The 18,789-nt window shown below is 40.6% G+C and overlaps 2 protein-coding genes across 2 annotated transcripts in view; both read left to right on the top strand.

The window, feature by feature from the left end:
- The first annotated feature begins 14,222 nt into the window (after positions 1–14,222).
- Positions 14,223–18,774, top strand: LOC135199308 (uncharacterized). Its single transcript, XM_064227217.1, has 2 exons — positions 14,223–17,810; positions 17,841–18,774. The coding sequence occupies exon 1, from the start codon at positions 16,210–16,212 to the stop codon at positions 17,716–17,718; it is 1,509 nt and encodes a 502-aa protein (XP_064083287.1). The 5' UTR covers positions 14,223–16,209; the 3' UTR covers positions 17,719–17,810; positions 17,841–18,774.
- The window catches only part of LOC135199025 (uncharacterized), a 2,178-nt gene continuing 1,375 nt past the window's right edge, over positions 17,987–18,789 (top strand). Inside the window, exon 1 of the mRNA XM_064226941.1 lies at positions 17,987–18,765. Coding sequence (XP_064083011.1) covers positions 17,987–18,765 — 779 coding nt within the window. The remainder of the gene's footprint in view (positions 18,766–18,789) is intronic.

Genomic DNA, 18,789 nt, shown 5'->3' with positions numbered 1-18,789 from the left:
AACAATGTCTAGCTATAGCACTCCCCTGAGAGTTAAGCTGTACTGCCCTTCTATGTTCTTGAACTCTAGTCCTTATTCCCCTACCTGATTCCCCCACATATCTGTCTCCACAATTATTGCAATTGATTATGTATACCCCCGCTACATCATCTGTATTACTGTCTTCTTCCAATTTATTTTTACATACTTTGTTTTTTAAGGTATTATCAAAGGTATATACAAATTTATATTGACTTTCTTTCATTTTTGAAGTGATTTGTTTCATTTTAGGCATAAAAGGGAGGGCAACTATTTTCTTGTTTTCTTTATTCCATGTACTCTCTACATTCGCTCTGTAAAATATTTTTCTAGCTTTGTTGAGTGCCCTTTTTCTGAACCATTCCGGGTATGCTAATGCATCGAAGCTTTTATCGATGTAATTTATTTCTTGCTCTATCTTGCAAGGGTCACACGTTCTCATTGCCCTAAGAAATAAACCTGTTAGAACCCCTATTTTTATATCATGACTATGAAAAGAGAAGAAATGAATATATGAGTTTGTATGTGTGGGCTTTCTATATGTGCTGAATTCATATCCTGTTTCTTTTCTTTCTATGAGTATGTCTAAAAAGGGCAGTTTATTATTGTTACTTTTCTCTAAAGTGAACTGGATATTGTTATCAAACTTATTGAGCTCATCTAGAAAAGTTTCTATTTTATTTCCATCCCCTTGCAGAATAGCAAAAATATCATCCACGTATCTCCACGATCCTTGCAGTTTTAAGTTAGGGACATTCACTTTAGGGACTAGATTAGTTTCGAAATGTTCCATATAGATGTTAGCGAGTATAGAATCACAATCTTGGTGTCAAGATGTACAGTATTGAGGTTGCCAGAAACAGTGGACATGTCACTAGCATCATATGGCACCCATATCAGTCAATTTTCAATATGGCCGCCTTTTTTGTCAGATGCTTTGAACTTTAGCATTATTCATCATGGAAGTATAATCTTGGCATCTGAATGAATAGTACTGAGGGTCCCAGAGACACCTCAACATGTCCACAGTTTCATGTGACAACTAATTAGGTCCTTTGATTTTAGATATATGGCCACCATATTTCAATTTATTATGATATCTATATAAATTTTGATCATTTCGATGCTGCTATAACCAATAGAAGTGTCTACCATGGCATCTATTACAATGGTGCATAATGTATGGCTTCTGTTGGAAGATTTTTTTCAAAAATATTTGCCACATAAACGTATACGACTCATTTCTCTCTTTTACAGCTATAACGACAGTAACAAAATAACAATGACAGTGGTGCAGTTATGGTGGTGGTTTAGAATAGACAAAAACTAACCATGTCAAAGCAATATAAGCTTGTAGATAATGTAGAAGCAAGTTGCTCCAAGAAAACTAGTAATCCAACAAACTGGAATCTGTGTGTACTATGCCAAAGAGACACATCAGAGCCCTTGCAGTGCCCGGTTAATTCAACCCAAAGTGATGTGGGTGCTGGGTACAAGTATGTTGTTGAAAACCTGCTCAAATTCCAGGAAATTGGTTCCATACCCTCAGGTCTTACTGTACAACACTTATCACTGACTACTAACCTGGAGCAAGCATTACATGGACATGCTGCAGCATGGCACAAGTCCTGTAGAAAACAAATAAGCAATGCCAGGCTTGACAGGGCAAGTAAAAGGAAGAATGATGAGTCACATCATCCTAGCCCAATTAAAACTAGAAGATCAAGCTCAGAGCATCAACCTAAAAGGCAAACAGAGAATGTGTGCATCTTTTGTGATCAAGGGCTTCCACTTTTGGAATTGATCATAAAGTTAGAAACTGTGCTATTGAACTTTGTGACACTAATCTGTTGGCAAAATTGGCTACTGGGGACATGATTGCTCTTGATGCTCGGTATCATACCAAGTGTTTTGCAAAATTGTATAAACGAGCCGAACTCTCAAGACAGGACTCTGCAGAACGATCGTCAGAAAATATGCCTCATGGTATTGCATTTGCTGAGTTGGTCTCATATATTGAGACATTTCGGGAGTCGATGGAAGCCAAACCAGTCTTGAAAAGGCAGGATCTAAGGACCCTCTACGTATGTAGACAGACTACGTGAGCTTGGTTTTCAGGCCGCCCAGCTTCATACCACAAGGCTCAAGGAAAGAATATTGTCCGCCATTCCAGATCTCAGAGCTCCAATGGATGGCAGGGAGTTTCTACTTGCTTATGACCAAGACATTGGGGTAGCACTCAAACAAGCATGCCAAGAAGGTTTTGACGCAGATGCTTTAGTGCTGGCTAATGCATCAAAAATCATCCGATGTGACATCTTCAAACTGCAGCAGACTTTCAATGGAAGAATCCCTGCTGATTGTCAAGAAACGTCTCTCATTATCTCTAACTGCACTGGTTAACATGATACTTAATGGGCCAGATATCAAAGAGCAATCTTTTCAAGATAAACCAGTGTCATGTGCCAGCAAAACCATCTACCAGATCATTGCAATTAACAGTGTGAAATCCCAAGGACAGAATTCTACAAGTTCAACTCATCGACACAACAGTGAAAAAGAAACGCCAGTAGCCATCTACCTAGCATTGAAGATTCATGGAGAAACTAGAAAGAGAGGTCTTGTTGATTGTCTGTACAACCTGGTGCTATGTATCTCTTATGACCGAGTCCTTGGGATATCCACGGACATAGCGAACAAAGTTTGTGCTATGTATGATGATGAGGGAGTGGTTTGTCCTCCTAACCTTGCCAGAAATCTCTTCACTGTTGCAGCGGTCAACTATATTGACCACAATCCAAGTTCTACAACATCGAAGGATTCCTTTCATGGTACAGGAATATCTCTTATGCAGCAAACATCTTGTGTCGCCCTTTCCCAGAAATTGACAATAATTTGCCAAGAAGAATGACTGGTTGCTACATCTGAGTGAACTGATTAAGAAGAATGAGTTTGGCTGCTTACCATGCTTGACTTCAACAGGCTGCAGAAACACCTACTACAAAAGTTGCCCTCATGCCCCTGTTCCTAGAGTGTGCACATTCAGTCACCATGATGAAACACTATGAATGTTGTAAAGTCTGCAACAGAATATCTCAACCCTGGTCAAGTTCCAGTCCTAGTAATGGACTAACCACTCTTTCCCATAGCAATCCTCATATGTTGGGAGGTCTACACATTGAGATTGCTGCCTTCAAGATTCTTGGTGACTGGTTAGATGGCAGCAGTTGGACTACAGCCATCTGCAATGCTGGTGTTGCTACTAGTGGTGTAGCTGATTCTTTGCTAAAGGCCTCACATGTAACCAGAACAAGACATGCCCATCAAGTGACAGCTGCTGCTCTCTTCCTCCTGAAGCATAATGCTTATGGACAATACTACACAGAATCTCTTATCTGAAGAATAGCCCATGAGGTTCACAACTTGGAATGACAAGATGTCAGCAGATCAGCCCCAATTTCAATACTGGGAGCTTGTTCTTGAACTGGAGCTGTGCATCCTTCAGATTATTGCATCCATCAGGAAAGGTCATTTCCAAGGCTACATAGAGCCACTTGCTCAGTTTATTCCGTGGGTATTCAGTCTTGACCATAGCAACTATGCAAGGTGGCTATCAGTCCATATAAGGGATATGTGCTCCCTCTCTGCAAAGCATCCTTCCATCTACCAAGAATTCACTGTAGGAGGGTTTGTGGCACACAAGACTGGACGTCCATTTTCTGCAATGGCACTTGATCAGGCCCATGAGCAAGTCAATGCCTTGGTGAAAGGTGAAGGAGGAGCAGTTGGACTGACTGACAATCCAAATGCCCTACAGCGCTGGATGGTTGCAGGCCCAGAGATATCAAGGATGATCGCAGAGTTCGAAGATGTAAGCATTGATGATTCTCTAAAGCACCACGAACAAGCCCGTCTACTCAGATGACCTTTTCCAAAGAAGTGACAGCCCTTGTCAATGTCATAGAAGACATGGGAAACCCATTCAAAAAAGACAGTGGGGATCTCCTAACTTTGGACACAAAGGTCATTATGAACTCTGATGTACAGAAGACTGTGGTATCTGTGTACAAGGTGGGCAAGGAGCAACATGATCTATTTATCAAGGAAAGGTTCCTGGATAGAACCAAGTCAGTCAAGAAACCAATCAAGAAATAGATTCCCTTTGTTCTCAAAGGAGAACTGTCAACCTAAACAAAAGTCACAGATGGCAACAATGAAAGAAGATTGCTCTTTGTTTTCAAGACTGTACATTGCATGTCAGTCCAGAGAAGGCAACCTTGAGGATTTCTTCAAGCATGAAAATCAGCCATGGCCATCACTTTCCAAGGCTGGTGACATGAGGTCAGGGAACAAGGCAGATCTTCTTCATGAGCATGAATCTATGACCCAACCACCTGAAGGAACAAACAAACCTGAAGGAAGCCCAGAAGTTACTGCTTTGATCTTATATGGAGCCATCATTGTACAAATGCTTTCCCCAGGGACCTCAAAAACTTGGAGACCACACCAATACTGTATTCATGCCATACATTCGACACCAGCTGGAACATGTGAACAGATTGGACATTGTGTGGGATGTGTATGATCCAAACAGCCTCTAAGGAGCCTCCAGAGAGAAGAGAGGGACTGGGATATGAAGAAGGGTTGAAGCTGCCTCAAATGTGCTTAGTAACTGGCAAAGCTTTCTTCATGTCAACGAAAACAAAACTGAGCTGTTTTCCACATTGCTAGCAGAAGAACTTTCCAATGTACACTTCCCAGGAAAAGAGATGTATAGCACATATGATAAGCATGTGCTTTCATCACCACTTCGAGAAGACCGAAGTCTCATTGAGCCATGCACACATGAGGAAGCTGATACTCAGATAGTCCTTCATCTCCTGGATGCAGCTAACAAGGGACATAAAGATGTCATGGTACGAACATCAGACACAGACGTTGTGGTGCTCATCCCGTCTAAGCTACACAGCTTACCTATCAGTGAGGTATAGATATCATTTGGAGTAGGAAAGCATCACAGGTATATCCCATCACACAACATAGCAGCTACCCTTGGTCCATCAAAATTATCTGCACTGGCAATGTTTCACTCATTTACAGGCTGTGATACAACCTCCTTCTTTGCAGGAAAGGGAAAGAAGACAGCATGGGATACCTGGTCTGTTTACCCAGAAGTCACTGATGCATTCCTCCTACTCTCAAATGCCCCACCAAGCATTCCTGACAATGCCTTCGACCTTCTGGAGAAATATGTTGTTCTAATGCATGACAAAGCATGTGGCCTGGTAAAGGTCAATGATGCATGACAGCACCTTTTTTCAAAGCAATCAAGAGCTCTGGAAAACATCCCCCCAACTCAGGCTGCCCTCAAGCAGCATGCGTTACGAGCAGTGTATCAAGGTGGGCATGTTTGGGGAAATACATTACAGAAAGAGCCACAGCTTCCAAGCCCTGATGACTGGGGATGGGAAAAAGAGGATGGGTCATGGAAGGCAAAATGGACAACACTTGGCCAGGCTCAAGAGGCATGTTATGAACTGATACACTGCAACTACAGAAAGGCATGTAGGGGGCTCTGTAAATGCTACAAGGCAAGCCTCCGGTGCACAGCTCTATGCCGTTGTAAGGGGCAGTGTTACCAGGACTGACTGAATATCTCTGATAGGGTTATCACATTAAATTGATTCTATTTTCATGTACCTAGTCAGTTCAATGTCAGTATAACATGTATAGATATTTGTCATACTTTGAATGACTTAAACCTCCTTTTGTCTGATACACCCTTTGTGGTAGAGATCCATGTAACACTCAGTTAATAAAGTTTTTTGTTTGATTATTTGCAATAAATGTGGGTTAAAGTTCCTGATATGCAAAGTAATTTTGTTTATTATTTGCAATTTCAAACATATGCTCTATGTAGTTCTGCAGAATAGTTGGTTTTCTACTCAAAAACTGATTTAGGATTGTTAGATACACAACCTAAATTTGGAACATATATATCGGTAGTATTGTAGATAGATAGGGGAATGCTTTATAATATCATGAAACATGATGGCCATACTGAAAACAATGTCTAAACAACTGTCACATAAAGAGTATGGACCTGTCCAGTGTCTCTGGAATCCTCAATACTATACATTTCTGGCAACCTCAAAACTGTACATCTTGACACCAAGATTGTGATTCTATGATGAAGAATGCCAATGTTATATGGGCATTTATTAAAAAGTGGCGGCCATTTTGGGAAAACAGCCATCAGAGGTGGATTCACATCCAGAATTATTCAGAAAGGTCCAAGTTTCATGCTAAAATTTTAACCCAAAGTGCACGATTCTACCAAAAATCCTTCCTTAATCGCCCCACTAATAGGTTTTTAAGGAATTGAGGTATAGATTCAAATCTGGGCTAGTTTTCAGGGAGTTGAGAATATTAACTCTACTTGTCTGGTTAAACTACTGTATGGAGAAAATAGCCACTAGTGACCCAGAATTCTTGAGGTTGCATCAAGAACAAATCCTTCGGACTAGTGGTATGAGAGTTGAGTATGTTGACTCACTGGTCTGATTACACTGTGTATGAATAAGACAACCAGAATATTGTGGTTGCATTGGCCAGCTGCTGGACTAGACTCCCTTTTTTCGTTAAAGTATTGGGAAGGTAAAGGAAAAGTAATTTAGCTTCTAAAGGGATGACCTTTTCACAAAAGTTTGGGCTTTGGTAAAATAATTGGTAAGATACAACTCGGCTTCCTTAAAGTAGTCTTATACACGACCTGGCTCTCTGTCCATATGGTGAGCTATTAATGCATCTAAAAGAATAATAGAGTAAAATTCACACTCGAACAAGCTGCCTGTGGTAAGGATGTGTTAAAGAATTCTGGTTTTGTTATATATTTAAAAGTGTCACTGAATATTGTTCTGGGTTATGAATTGTGAATTTGTAATGGTTATATTTTATCATTTTTTTAAAAAATAAAATGTTTTGTTTTATTGCTAAGAAATTTTTTTCTCTCTCTCTCTCTCTCTCTCTCTCTCTCTCTCTCTCTCTCTCTCTCTCTCTCTCTCTCTCTCTCTCTTCTTCTATATGGGGTCGTTGTTTCTAGTCGGCCTTCTCTATCTTCCTCTGTCCTGTACATCTTGTTCTCATAGACCCTTTTCCTTCATGTCATTCAATAATTTATCTTCCCACCTGAACTTTGGCCTTCCCCTCCTTCTTCTCCCTCCACCTCTATGTTCATAACCCTCTTAAATACGTGTTCATCTTCTCTCCTCATGACCTAACCACTTCAGTCTTCTTTCCTGAGCTTTCTTTTTTTTGAAACCTCTAATACTCTGATCAATTCATTCAGGATCTTATCTCTTTGTGACACCGCACATCCACCTCAGCATTCTCATCTCGGCCACTTCCATTCTTCTCTCTTGTTCTATCTTTATTGGCCAAGTCTCTGCCCCATAGAGCATGGCTGGTCTAACTATGCTTGTATAAAACTTTCCTTTAACTTTTGCATGACCCTCCTGTCAGAGTATCCCTGATGACTTTGTCCAATTCATCCATGCACACTGAATTCTATTACTGACTTCTGCATCCAGATTTCCATTCTCACTCATAACAGAACCAGTTATTTGAAGGAGCTAATCCTCTTTATGTCTTGGCCCAGTTTCACTGTTCCCTGCCATTCCTTTCCACCTGTCCACATATAATCTTTGTTCTGCTAATTTTTAAGCCTCTACTCTCAAGTTTTTCTCTCCATCTTACTAGCTGGAGTTAGACACCTCTTGTTAGATCAGTCAGCTCAGTCATCAGCAAACATTGCACACCAAGGCACCTCTTCTCTAACTTCCGATGTTATAATATCCATCAAAATATCAAACACGTAAGGACTAAGGGCTGAACAACTTTCACCTTAAACTTCCCTGTCGTTCCAACAGTGCTTCTTACTTGCATGGATGCCTCTGCATACATATCTTTCATTATTCTGACATACTTTTCAGAAACACTTTTCTCTCTCAAGGACCTCCATACTTCCTGCCTAGGTATACTCTATCATATGCTTTTTCCAAGTCAATAAAGACCAGATGTAGTCCTTTCTGTTTCTCTATTTCTCTTCTGTCTGCCTCAGTGCAAATATATTGTATCAACTGTGCTCTTTCCTGGCATCAAACCAATTTTGTCTTCACAAATTGTGGTTTCAATTCTCAGTCTTCCTTCTATAATCCTCTCGTCTCTTTCGTCCAGCATATATGTCTCCTAACTGTTTTGCATGTGGTAAAACCACTGGCTGATAAATTTCTCTCTCTCTCTCTCTCTCTCTCTCTCTCTCTCTCTCTCTCTCTCTCTCTCTCTCTCAGTCTTCTCGTCTTCTCCTCATAATATAGATTTAATGGAATTGAGAATAAAAAGAATAGATAAGAAAAGTTATATAATATAATGGCAGACGAAGCCAAGATCTTCACTAGACGTATAAAAGAGAGAAAAAAAAAAAAAAAGTCTTGTAACTTCATATTCAGTTAAAACCAGTTACGTCGTAGATGTAGTGTGTGTAGTAAAGCCCTGTTAAAGTAATGACGTCACTACGAAAGTTAACAGTTTTGTCGTTACTGGATGCAGGTAAGGGTGTTTTAAGATCCTTTCAAGTGATGTCAATGGGGGTTCCGTTCTTGAGGCGCGTCGTAAGCCGAAAATCGTCGTAAGCCGGAACAACACTTGGAAATATGCCTTAAACTAAGAAAAAGTTAGAGAGACCTTACCTGTGTGACATGCAAGTATTGCATGATGTGTAGTGTGGTTATTTCAATGCCAAAGGATGGTTCTTGAAGGTATATATTCTTTATTATACTCTTGTGACACTATAAAGCACAATCTTGAAGTATTACCAAGTCCTTAGTTGACTTTAATATACGTACGTACACTAATACTACACTTAATCCTTAAGTTAGATTATACACTATACACTATTACACTGTAGTAGTACTATAATCCTTTGGTAGTACATCCTGGAGTACACTAAAATCCCAGTCTGGTAGCTCTGGAAGGTAAAAGTATAACACAATTAGTACAAAATACTACACAAAGTCCTGAATGCAATATGTAAATTATAGATATCAAGAGTAAAAGAGTTAATGTATGTTAATTAGTTCCTTACTTTTAGTTTATAATTCCTTACTTTGAGTTATATCAAGAGTAAAAAAGTTAATGTATGTGAATTAATTCCTTACTTTTAGTTTAAATTTGTCGTTCAACTTAACCCTGGATGGACAAAGTCTTATGTGGCCCCATAGCCTACATCATTCAGGGGGTTCTGGAATGTACAAAAAATAATTTTGTCAGTAAGTACTCTATGCATAGTAAGTTACATACAGTAATATGCACCATACAGTGGTTTAATATCAACTGGTATGCATGTTGTAAATGATTGGTCTACACCCCCTGTTCAGCAGGGAGTGTACAGTAGTATGTAATTCCATGAGGGACCTTGACCACTTATCCCATGTGAGAGATCTTGGTCACTTTTTTTTAGTATAAAACTTACTTAATGTGTGTTAATTACTACATGCTATGTATAATTCCTTACCTTTAGTACTGTAGTAGTTTACTGTTATGTAGTAGTAACCCTGGACAAAGTTTTATGTGGCCCCATAGCCTGCATCATGGAGGGGGTCCTGGTTTTCTGGATGTACCAAAAAAGTATCAAAGTTGGGTCATGTATGTATGTTTAGTAAGTTACATACAGTAACCATACGTACAGTGGTTTATAACACGTATGTACATAATCAAACTTGGTTGGAAATTCCTGTAAAAAAAAAAGTTATGTACGTATGTAATACTACTGTATGTAAAAACCTTACTGTTCATACTTTGTTACACTACATGTTACATTTGATATGTATACTTTCCTGAAGGGTTTTTTCCATCCAAAAATGGTGCTTCTACTTGTAGTTATCCCTTGATGACACTTGTAATTTGTTAGTAACAACCTGGAGTTGTGTGAAAAATGTTGGTTCTGGAAGGAAAAAGTAACAAAATTAGTGTACACAATATACACTACAGAAAGTCGTGAATGCAATATGTACTGCAGATATATCAAGAGTACTAAAAGAGTTAATGTATGTTAATTAATTCCTTACTTTTAGTTTAAAGTTGTCTTTCAATGTAACCCTGGATGGACAAAGTCTTATGTGGCCCCATAGCCTACATCATTCAGGGGACTCTGTAATGTACAAAAAATAATTTTGTCAGTAAGTCCTCTATGCAGAGTAAGTTACATACAGTAATATGCACCATACAGTGGTTTAATATCCCATATAACATGTAGTATAAAACTTAATTTAGAAATTCCTTACATAACTTACCAACTTTTAGTGAGTCTCAAAGCTGTTACCTAGGTTGTGGGAGATGTAGGTGGAGGTGTAGAGCATTCATGATAAGGATGCATTCCAAACCTAACTTCAGTGTGCTTTATCACAGATAACAGCTAGATGATGGCAGTCTGGAATGAAGAATTAATATTAAAGGACAGTATGTAACCACTTAGGTGTACAAAATTTATTGTACGTATGCAAACATTAAACACAACTGAGAATTCCTTACCTTCAGCAAAATGAAGACATGTAGGCTATGTAGAGGTCTGGTTTATGTAAGTCACAGGTGCATGCCAGTCTGGTGAATATGTAATACATATGATTATAGTATGTATGTTACATACATAACATGGTTATTACATATGTAATAATAAAACATTAATAAAAAAAAAATGTCCTTACCAAATTCTAGTGGTTGGCTTGCTTACTGGGATGGGCATATGGTAGATGAGTGGGTGGCTGGGCTATGGAGTGGGATGGGCAGGTGCTTGGGAGTCTGGAATGATAAAAAATATATAAAATGATAGAGTTACTACTGCACATGTTATTACTGTTTGACATATGTAGTGTGTAATACGTATGTACAATATAAAAAATATTCTTTTACCTGAAGGAATGGGAGAGGTGATACTACTCGTATCAACTGATGAGGGAACATCTAGATCTGGAAAGAATGATAGGGTACATAAATATATAAGGTGGATGTAACTGTAGCATATGTACACTTTTAATAAAATTTCTATTAGCAATTTATAAAACATTTTATACAAATTTGTTAAGGATTCCTTACCTGATGAATGGGGCGAGGCATCAAAACCATGGAAAGGCTCAGGGTCATCTGGGTCGCTGTCACTATCAAAGGGGTCTGAAATAAAAAAAAAAAAGGTTATGCAACATCAAACACATGTACCCACTATGTAAGTTAGTGTACGTATGTATGTAGGGTGTAAACAATTTCCAACATGAAAATGAGAAAAATGAAATTGCTTACCTGATTGTACACGTACAGGTGGATGGGCTGCTACAGAGGGTCCAGGTACAGGGGGATCTGGAACTGTCACAGGTAGTACAGGGAGATCTGGAACTGTCACAGGTAGTACAGGGAGATCTGGAACTGTCACAGGTAGTACAGGGGGATCTGGAACTGTCACCACTAATGCAATAAAATTACAAATAATGAAAATTAATGAAGTTACAATTTACTCTTACATTTAGTTGTTACATTAAAAAATTAACACATTTTAATATGTACACTATGTAACACAATTAAATTAGTAAAAACAGTTCAGAACTCCTTACTAGGAGTGGGAGGTGGTGGTACTGGAGACTTGTGAAAGAAAGTGTCAAGCCTGGACTGCACACTTCTCTTCGTCTGCTTCTCCTTCTCCTTCAGGGTCTCCTTGTAGAAAGTTACTAAGTCTAACATTCCACGTTTTATTTTGTCAAACCTGGCAACGTTAGGGTCTTCTGCCTCAAAAGAAGCCAAGGCTCTCTCCAGATGAGTAAAACCCTCTGACAAGCCTTTCACAGTTAATGACCTGGCTTTTGGCTCTGGTGCTGCTGCCTCTTCCTCAATCATTTGCTGTTCAAGTTCAAGTAAGTCCTCTGCAGACAATTCCTCTCCATGGGATGCCAGCAGCTCTGTTACATCATCAGGTTCAAGATCTAGTTTCAGCCTCTTGCTTAGCCCTACGATCTTCCTCGTCACAGTCTCGACGTCTTCTGCCTGGTCAAAGCCTTCAAAACTGTGCACAAACTGTGGACACAGTTTCTTCCAGGCCCCATTTAAAGTGGTCGTCTTCACCTCGTCCCAAGCACTTGCAATATTTTTCACTGCATCAGCAATGTTGTAGCCCTTCCAGAATTGCTTCAGTGTCAACTCGTTAGCTTCTATGGCCCTCAAAGCAAAACGTATGGTCCTTCTAAGGTAGTAAGCCTTGAAATTAGCAATTACTCCCTGGTCCATTGGCTGTATCAGCGATATGGTATTGGGTGGGAGGTACACCACCTTCACATTAGGGTGCATGTCGCTCAAATTTGAAGGGTGACCAGGGGCATTGTCCAGGACTAAGAGGGCCTTAAAAGGCAGACCCTTCGAAGTCAAATACCGTTCCACTGCTGGCATGAAATGGTCATTGAACCAATCTTCGAAGACCATCAAGGTAACCCAAGCCTTCTTATTTGATTTCCAAATCACAGGGAATTGACTTGAAAATGCCCTGGGATTCTCGGCTAAATACACCAGCAAGGGCTTCAGTTTCAAATCGCCACTTGCATTGGCCCCCCAAACAGCAAAGTCAGTCGCTCCTTTCCAGCTTTATGGCCAGGTGCTGACTTCTCCTCCTTGGAAAGGTACGTTCGATTTGGCATTCTTTTCCAAAATAATCTAGTCTCATCCACATTAAAGACTTGGTCAGCCGTGAAACCTCCATCCTTAATTATCTCGGCCAAACCACTTGGAAAACTACCTGCTGCTTTGCTATCAGCACTAGCAGCTTCACCTTGCAGCTTCACATTATGCAAATTTGCACGAGCCTTAAAACAGTTAAACCAACCTCTACTCGTGGTAAATTCACCACCAGCACTGCCTTCGCCAAACTTTTTCACTACTGCCTCATGCAGCGCTCTAGCCTTCTCCTGGATCACACTTAAGCTCACCGGAACACGTCGCTGGTTCTGGTCCTCCAGCCAGATCATCAGGAGCTTCTCCATTTCAACAATGCTCTGGCTACGTTGCTTCTCGTTAATCACCGTTGACTTCATCGGTGCAGCATCCTTAACGTGCTTAAGAATATGTTCCTTGTCTTTCACAATGGTTACCACCGTGGTCCTGCTCAAGCCTAAAGAACGGCCTATTTCGGTGTTAGTTTCTCCCTTCTCCGAACGCTTCACCACGTCATATTTTACCTCCATCGTGATGACCTTCCTCTTCTTGGATGAACTATCATCGGAGGAAGTACTTTGGCGTTTAGGAGCCATTGTAAATTCGCGAAAATGGCAAGGAAAATCAGCAACGTATTAGCACACAACCGACTGAACTTCAGGCAGACACGCGATTAAAGTCACGAAGTGGCGTCCTTTGGTATTGTTACGCTTAGCGTCCTCGACCGTCCGAGGTCGTTGTTCGGTCAATTTACCATACAGTTTAATAGCGTTAAATAATTTATGCGCCTCCGCTTAAAAACTAGTTCTGCGTATGAGGTATTGTTAAAAAGCATAACAAAACGTCGTAACCTTGGAATTTGCGTTGTAATCTAACCAGAAACTTAGTTTTTTTAATTATGTACTGGAAACAAGCAATGATTTTTTCATTATTTGCGCTTTTGGACTGTTTTAAACTGCGCATCCCAAGCTAGTGTATTCATTCCCCTGCAAACTAGTTCCGCATATGCGGCGTCACTAAAAAAATTCAAAAAATACGAAAAAAAAAAAAGTGTCGAAAATCATCATAACCTCAAAATTTTTGTTGTAATGTAACCAAAAACATATTTTTATTATATACTGTGCTAAACTATAAAGAATTTTTATCATAGCATGCGTTTTTTAAAAGCGTCGTTAACTCGGAGCGTCGGAAGCGTCAGCGTCGTAACCTCGGAAAGTCGTAAGCCGGAACCGTCGTAAGCCGGGGACCGCCTGTATAGGTAAGGATGTTTAAGACGTCCTTTTCAAGTGACGTCATGGTTATTACGCAAGCATTCCTGTGAAGCATTGTAGGCCAATTTTATAAAGGGGAAATAAAGACCATAAGCCAATCGGACATTCTTTTATTTAAACCCATTAAATATATAATATAAAGGTTACGTTACATGAGATTAATGAAATTTAATTTTTTTTTTTTGCAGTCAGCATTGCAGTACCCCAAAGGAAGGGGAGGGGGGGGAGAGAGATCGCCCTCAGTTGCAGGTAATGAAACCAGTCGGTTGCCGACAGACAAACGTTGCCATATCAAAGGCGAAGCAGGGTGACGTCAAAAGCGTTGAAACAAGGGAAGTAGATCTGGTGTCGTGAATTTCGAACTGATCATTCGAAATCCCCGCCATTTAACTTCACAAGTGTTGCGTTAAATTGGGGCAAGACTGAGGGATCTCGCGGGCGATTCATTGAACAGAAAGCTGTCCAATACAATACAGTTTAAGACGCAATTCCTAAATGCATGGCGGGGAAGGAGCGCGTCTTATAGTAAAGAAGACGTCATGAATTTTCATTAATAAATCTAATTTGCTAATCACTAGTACGAGATAAATTATCTATGTAGAGATTTGGAGCCAAGGACTCCGTAGCCATTCAAGAATTTGCAGATTACGGCCTTCAGCCAGAACTTTAAGTCAATTCCTTGATCTTAAATGATAACGTAACTGTCATATTTCACATTCAAGAGTAAAATAGATTTAGTGATATCTGTAATGTCGAAATAAACGATGATTCCCGCCTGAATTACAAGGATTCTGTAGTTCACGCGGGAAAGCGTAAGTTTCTTTTGAAGAAGGGCGAAGCAACGCTTCATTCCTGCCCAGACCCTGAACCATGTAAGTACCGTGAAATTTGTGTGTCTCTCAATTCTCCGACTCCCAGCCATCGCCATGCTAGGTCGAATTCCGTCGTAACAGTAAGTTAACTTTATCCACGTATATATGTGCCATCCCTGCGATGAGGGACTCGATTTATGCAGCAAATGAAAGCTGCCAGTGCAAGAATGTTATTTGTTTGTGATATTGAGTCAATGGGTCTCGTATTGTGCAGATTTTTCGTCCAGTTGTGGACTTAGTGCTTTACAAGCACGTGACATCAAAGACCCTATGTGCTACCAAATAAAAAGGCCATGAGAATTTTCAGGTTATTTGAATTAAATTGGTGAGTGCAGTAAGAAACTGCGTGTACTGTGGAATTCTGCTAGGAACTTTAGTTTCGGTGTACTGTTAATGTATTTAAATGTTTATTTTTCGTAATAAAACTGTTTTGTTGACCAAATTTTATTGTATCTCACCCTAAGAGTTTTAGAGTGCGCGCCTCTTCAAGGCCTTGTCATCGGCCCAGAACATCCGGGCACGAATCATAAAAAAAAATTATAATAAAAAGTCGAAGAAAATCCCGACATTTGGTCCTTCGAGAACCGGATGACAAGTGCGCTCTAGAGCTTGAAGGGAAATTTCAATAAAGTATGGTCTATAGGGTAGCCCTGATAGGACACAGTCAGCTCCCACCGAATCTGCCACAGTGTTCAGATAACCAGATTGAGATCTATAGAAGGCCAGGAGGTCTGGTCAGTCAATTTTTAGATAGTAGTCTATCATTCTGGCAGAGACGGTATGAGTTGGTCGTGTTGTATGTAGGAGGAAACGACCTAGCAATCGATCACCCCAAAACCGTTTGGGATAATTTACGTACTCTTATTGAACGCTTGAGGAAAATTTGTGAAATAATTGCTATCTGCGACGCAGAGATCAGAGAGTATCTCCCTGATAATCGTTTTGCTATAAATTCCGTTGAATATGTCAAAAAAGTAAAGAACTTTAATGCGAGAATCTCCAAATACTGCTACAAAAGAAGTCGGTACGGAGTCCGACACTTGCCTATGAACTCTCGTGCCTACCGCGAAGGCAAACAAAGGCTCGGAGTCCATTTTGATTCAGAAATCCATAACGCATTCCTCAATCGCTTAATGAGATTAATCAGGAGAGAGAGAGACAGACAAAATAACTAGGCTCAGCTTGTTCCGATGTGCAATTAGCCCCATGTGTCACTAGTCCTTGTACCCCGTCTTCCTAACGTAAGAAAAATCCTCATTTCCTAGTCTGCATAAACCCCCCCTAAGAAGTAGAGTAAATAATACAAAATGGCAGTGGCTATGATTGTTCACTTCGAGGCCTCGCTGAGTCTCACCGCGGACTTACTCGCCGAATCACAGCGTGCGTTAGTAGAAACGTATTCTGAGAGCTTGTACCAAAATTTGGTCATGCAGTTGAGACAAGAAAAAGGTCAGCTTCGAGAGCTGTACAAACGTCAAGTCGTAAAGTTAGAATCTAACTTAGATGCCAGAATCAGGCAAACCTTAGCAGAAGCTGTGCGAGCTTCTACCCTTTTGTTGAATCGAATCGATAAACTGAAAGTCACTCAGACAGGGAATGTTTCCCTCCCCAAATTGAAACCGCTGCCTCTCCCCACTTTTGAAGGGGAAGTGCAGGAATATGCTTCTTACAGAGAATTGTTCACGATCCACGTGGATCGAAGGGCAGATTTGGACGACGTGTCCAAATTTACTTACTTGTTAGGGACTCTGGGCAGGGATCCGCTTAGGATCGTTAAATCCCTAAGTGTAACCGCCGCGAATTACCAGGTAGCGTTAGATCTCTTGGATAAGCAATATGGTAATGTACACCAAACGCTCGTGATCTTGCATCGAAAACTTGCCAACATATTCGTACCCTCGTTGAACCCCATAGAGCTGAAGAAGTTCAGGTTTGAGTTAACAGTGATCATTGAGCAAATCAAGAGGCTCAGTACTAATGATATAGGCCATGGCATGGTCATGAGCCTTATCAATCAGAAGTTGTCAGAAGGTAAGCTCTATCGAAAGGTGGTCGAACACCTCAGAAAATGTGACTATAATTTAGAAGAATTTTTTGAAGCTATAGACTTCATAATTCGCATGTTGGAAGATGACGCGTTACAGCGAGGCAAGAAATTAGAATCTGATAAGAAAAACGATGTTAGCGTTAGACCCAAAACGAAACCTATGCAGAATAATTCTTGTCCCTATTGCAATGAACGGCACCCGACTCACGGATGCCGCCGAGTAAGTGACGTGGCTGCCAGACACCGCATTCTACTAAGGAAGGGCCTGTGTTTTAATTGCCTTCAGTCAGGTCACCGTAGTGATAGATGCACTAACCCCAATTCATGTAAAAGTTGTGGAAATAATCATAATACTTCCATTTGTGATAATAGCAGCTTTAGAAAAGCACATTCAGTTCCCTTCACTTCGTCCCGAAGTAATCCCAGTTTAGTAAGTAACAGTCAAGCTACAACCTCCCTCCCTGTAGTAAATGCGACTACCAGACAGCACGATAGAAACCCCCGTCTGCCCAAAGAGAAAGTAGAATCACAACTGTGTAAGAGCGCTAAAGTAGCCCAAACGTCTAGTGTAGATCTTCCCTGTACGATTTTGCCAACGGCCATGGCCGAGATCCATCACAAGCAGGGGAGTAAACGGGTTTGCTTGTTTTTGGACACTGGGAGTCAACGAAGTTTTATCTCCGCTAAAGCAGTTAGGCCTGCCAGTGGTAGGCAAAGTGGCATTAAACATTGCTCCCTTTGGTTCAGCAGAAATCAGTGGCCAGTATGACGTAGTGAGTTGCCGGGTAGAGATGGGTAATAGAATTGTTCGAATGAAACTAGTTGTTCACGAGAACGTAGACGTCCCGATTCATAACGCAGGTTATGTAAGAGTAAGACAACACCCAGTAGGGAAGGGAGTCACGTTAGCAGATCCTGACAGCAAGAGCGATAAGTTACGAAACGTGCACATTCTTGTGGGTGCAGACTATTTTAATTATTTCATTATTGGATTAGAAAAGATAGATGGGATGAGTCTTTTTCTGACCCATAATGGCATGTCGCCATATGGGAGAGTGCCACAGTGGCTATTAGAAGGTCACAAGATAGATCATGTGAGAACACTCAGGGTATGTAGCGTCGCGAGCGAACCAATTGCATTTGATGTTGATGAATGGTGGCGTTTAGATACCTTAGGCATCGCCCCATCCGAGCAGTACACTGTCCGCGAAGCAGAAGCCATGCGAAAGGTTTCGCAGAGTGTAACGAAGAAGCCTGAAGGATATCAGGTTAGCTTGCCGTTCCGTTCAGAAGGTAGGCCAGGAACAAACTTTAGAAATGCTGTAGCACAGCTGGATTCGCTGCAAACCAAATTTCAGAAAGACAAGGAATACTATAATCAATATCAGGGAGTGATCGACAAATACCTGGAGGCAGGATTTATATATGAAGTAAAAGATCCAAAAATAGAAGGATACTACGTGCCGCATTTTGGCATTAAAAAGGATAGCCGCACGACCCCCCTTAGAATCGTATTCAACGCCTCATCCAAAGTTATGAATAATAAATCCTTAAATGAATGCCTGTTACCTGGGCCTAATTTAGTAGAGTTGGCCTATAATTTGCTTCTAAAGTTTCGAATGAATAAATACGCCATGCTTGCAGACATAAGCAAAGCCTTTCATAGAGTACTATTAGATCCCCATGATGCCAAATATACAAGATTCCTGTGGCGAGAGGTAGCAGGTCGAGCGCTGACCTTCGCTTTCAGAGTCGTGGTGTTCGGCATCACGGCTAGTCCCTTTTTGTTACAACAAGTGTTGAGTCATCATTTTAAGTTAGAAGGAAGACCTGAATTGAG

Source organism: Macrobrachium nipponense, chromosome 25 (assembly GCF_015104395.2).
Source record: "Macrobrachium nipponense isolate FS-2020 chromosome 25, ASM1510439v2, whole genome shotgun sequence".
In the NCBI taxonomy this organism is placed as follows: Eukaryota; Metazoa; Arthropoda; class Malacostraca; order Decapoda; family Palaemonidae; genus Macrobrachium; species Macrobrachium nipponense.
This window is presented reverse-complemented; position numbering and strand designations above follow the sequence as displayed.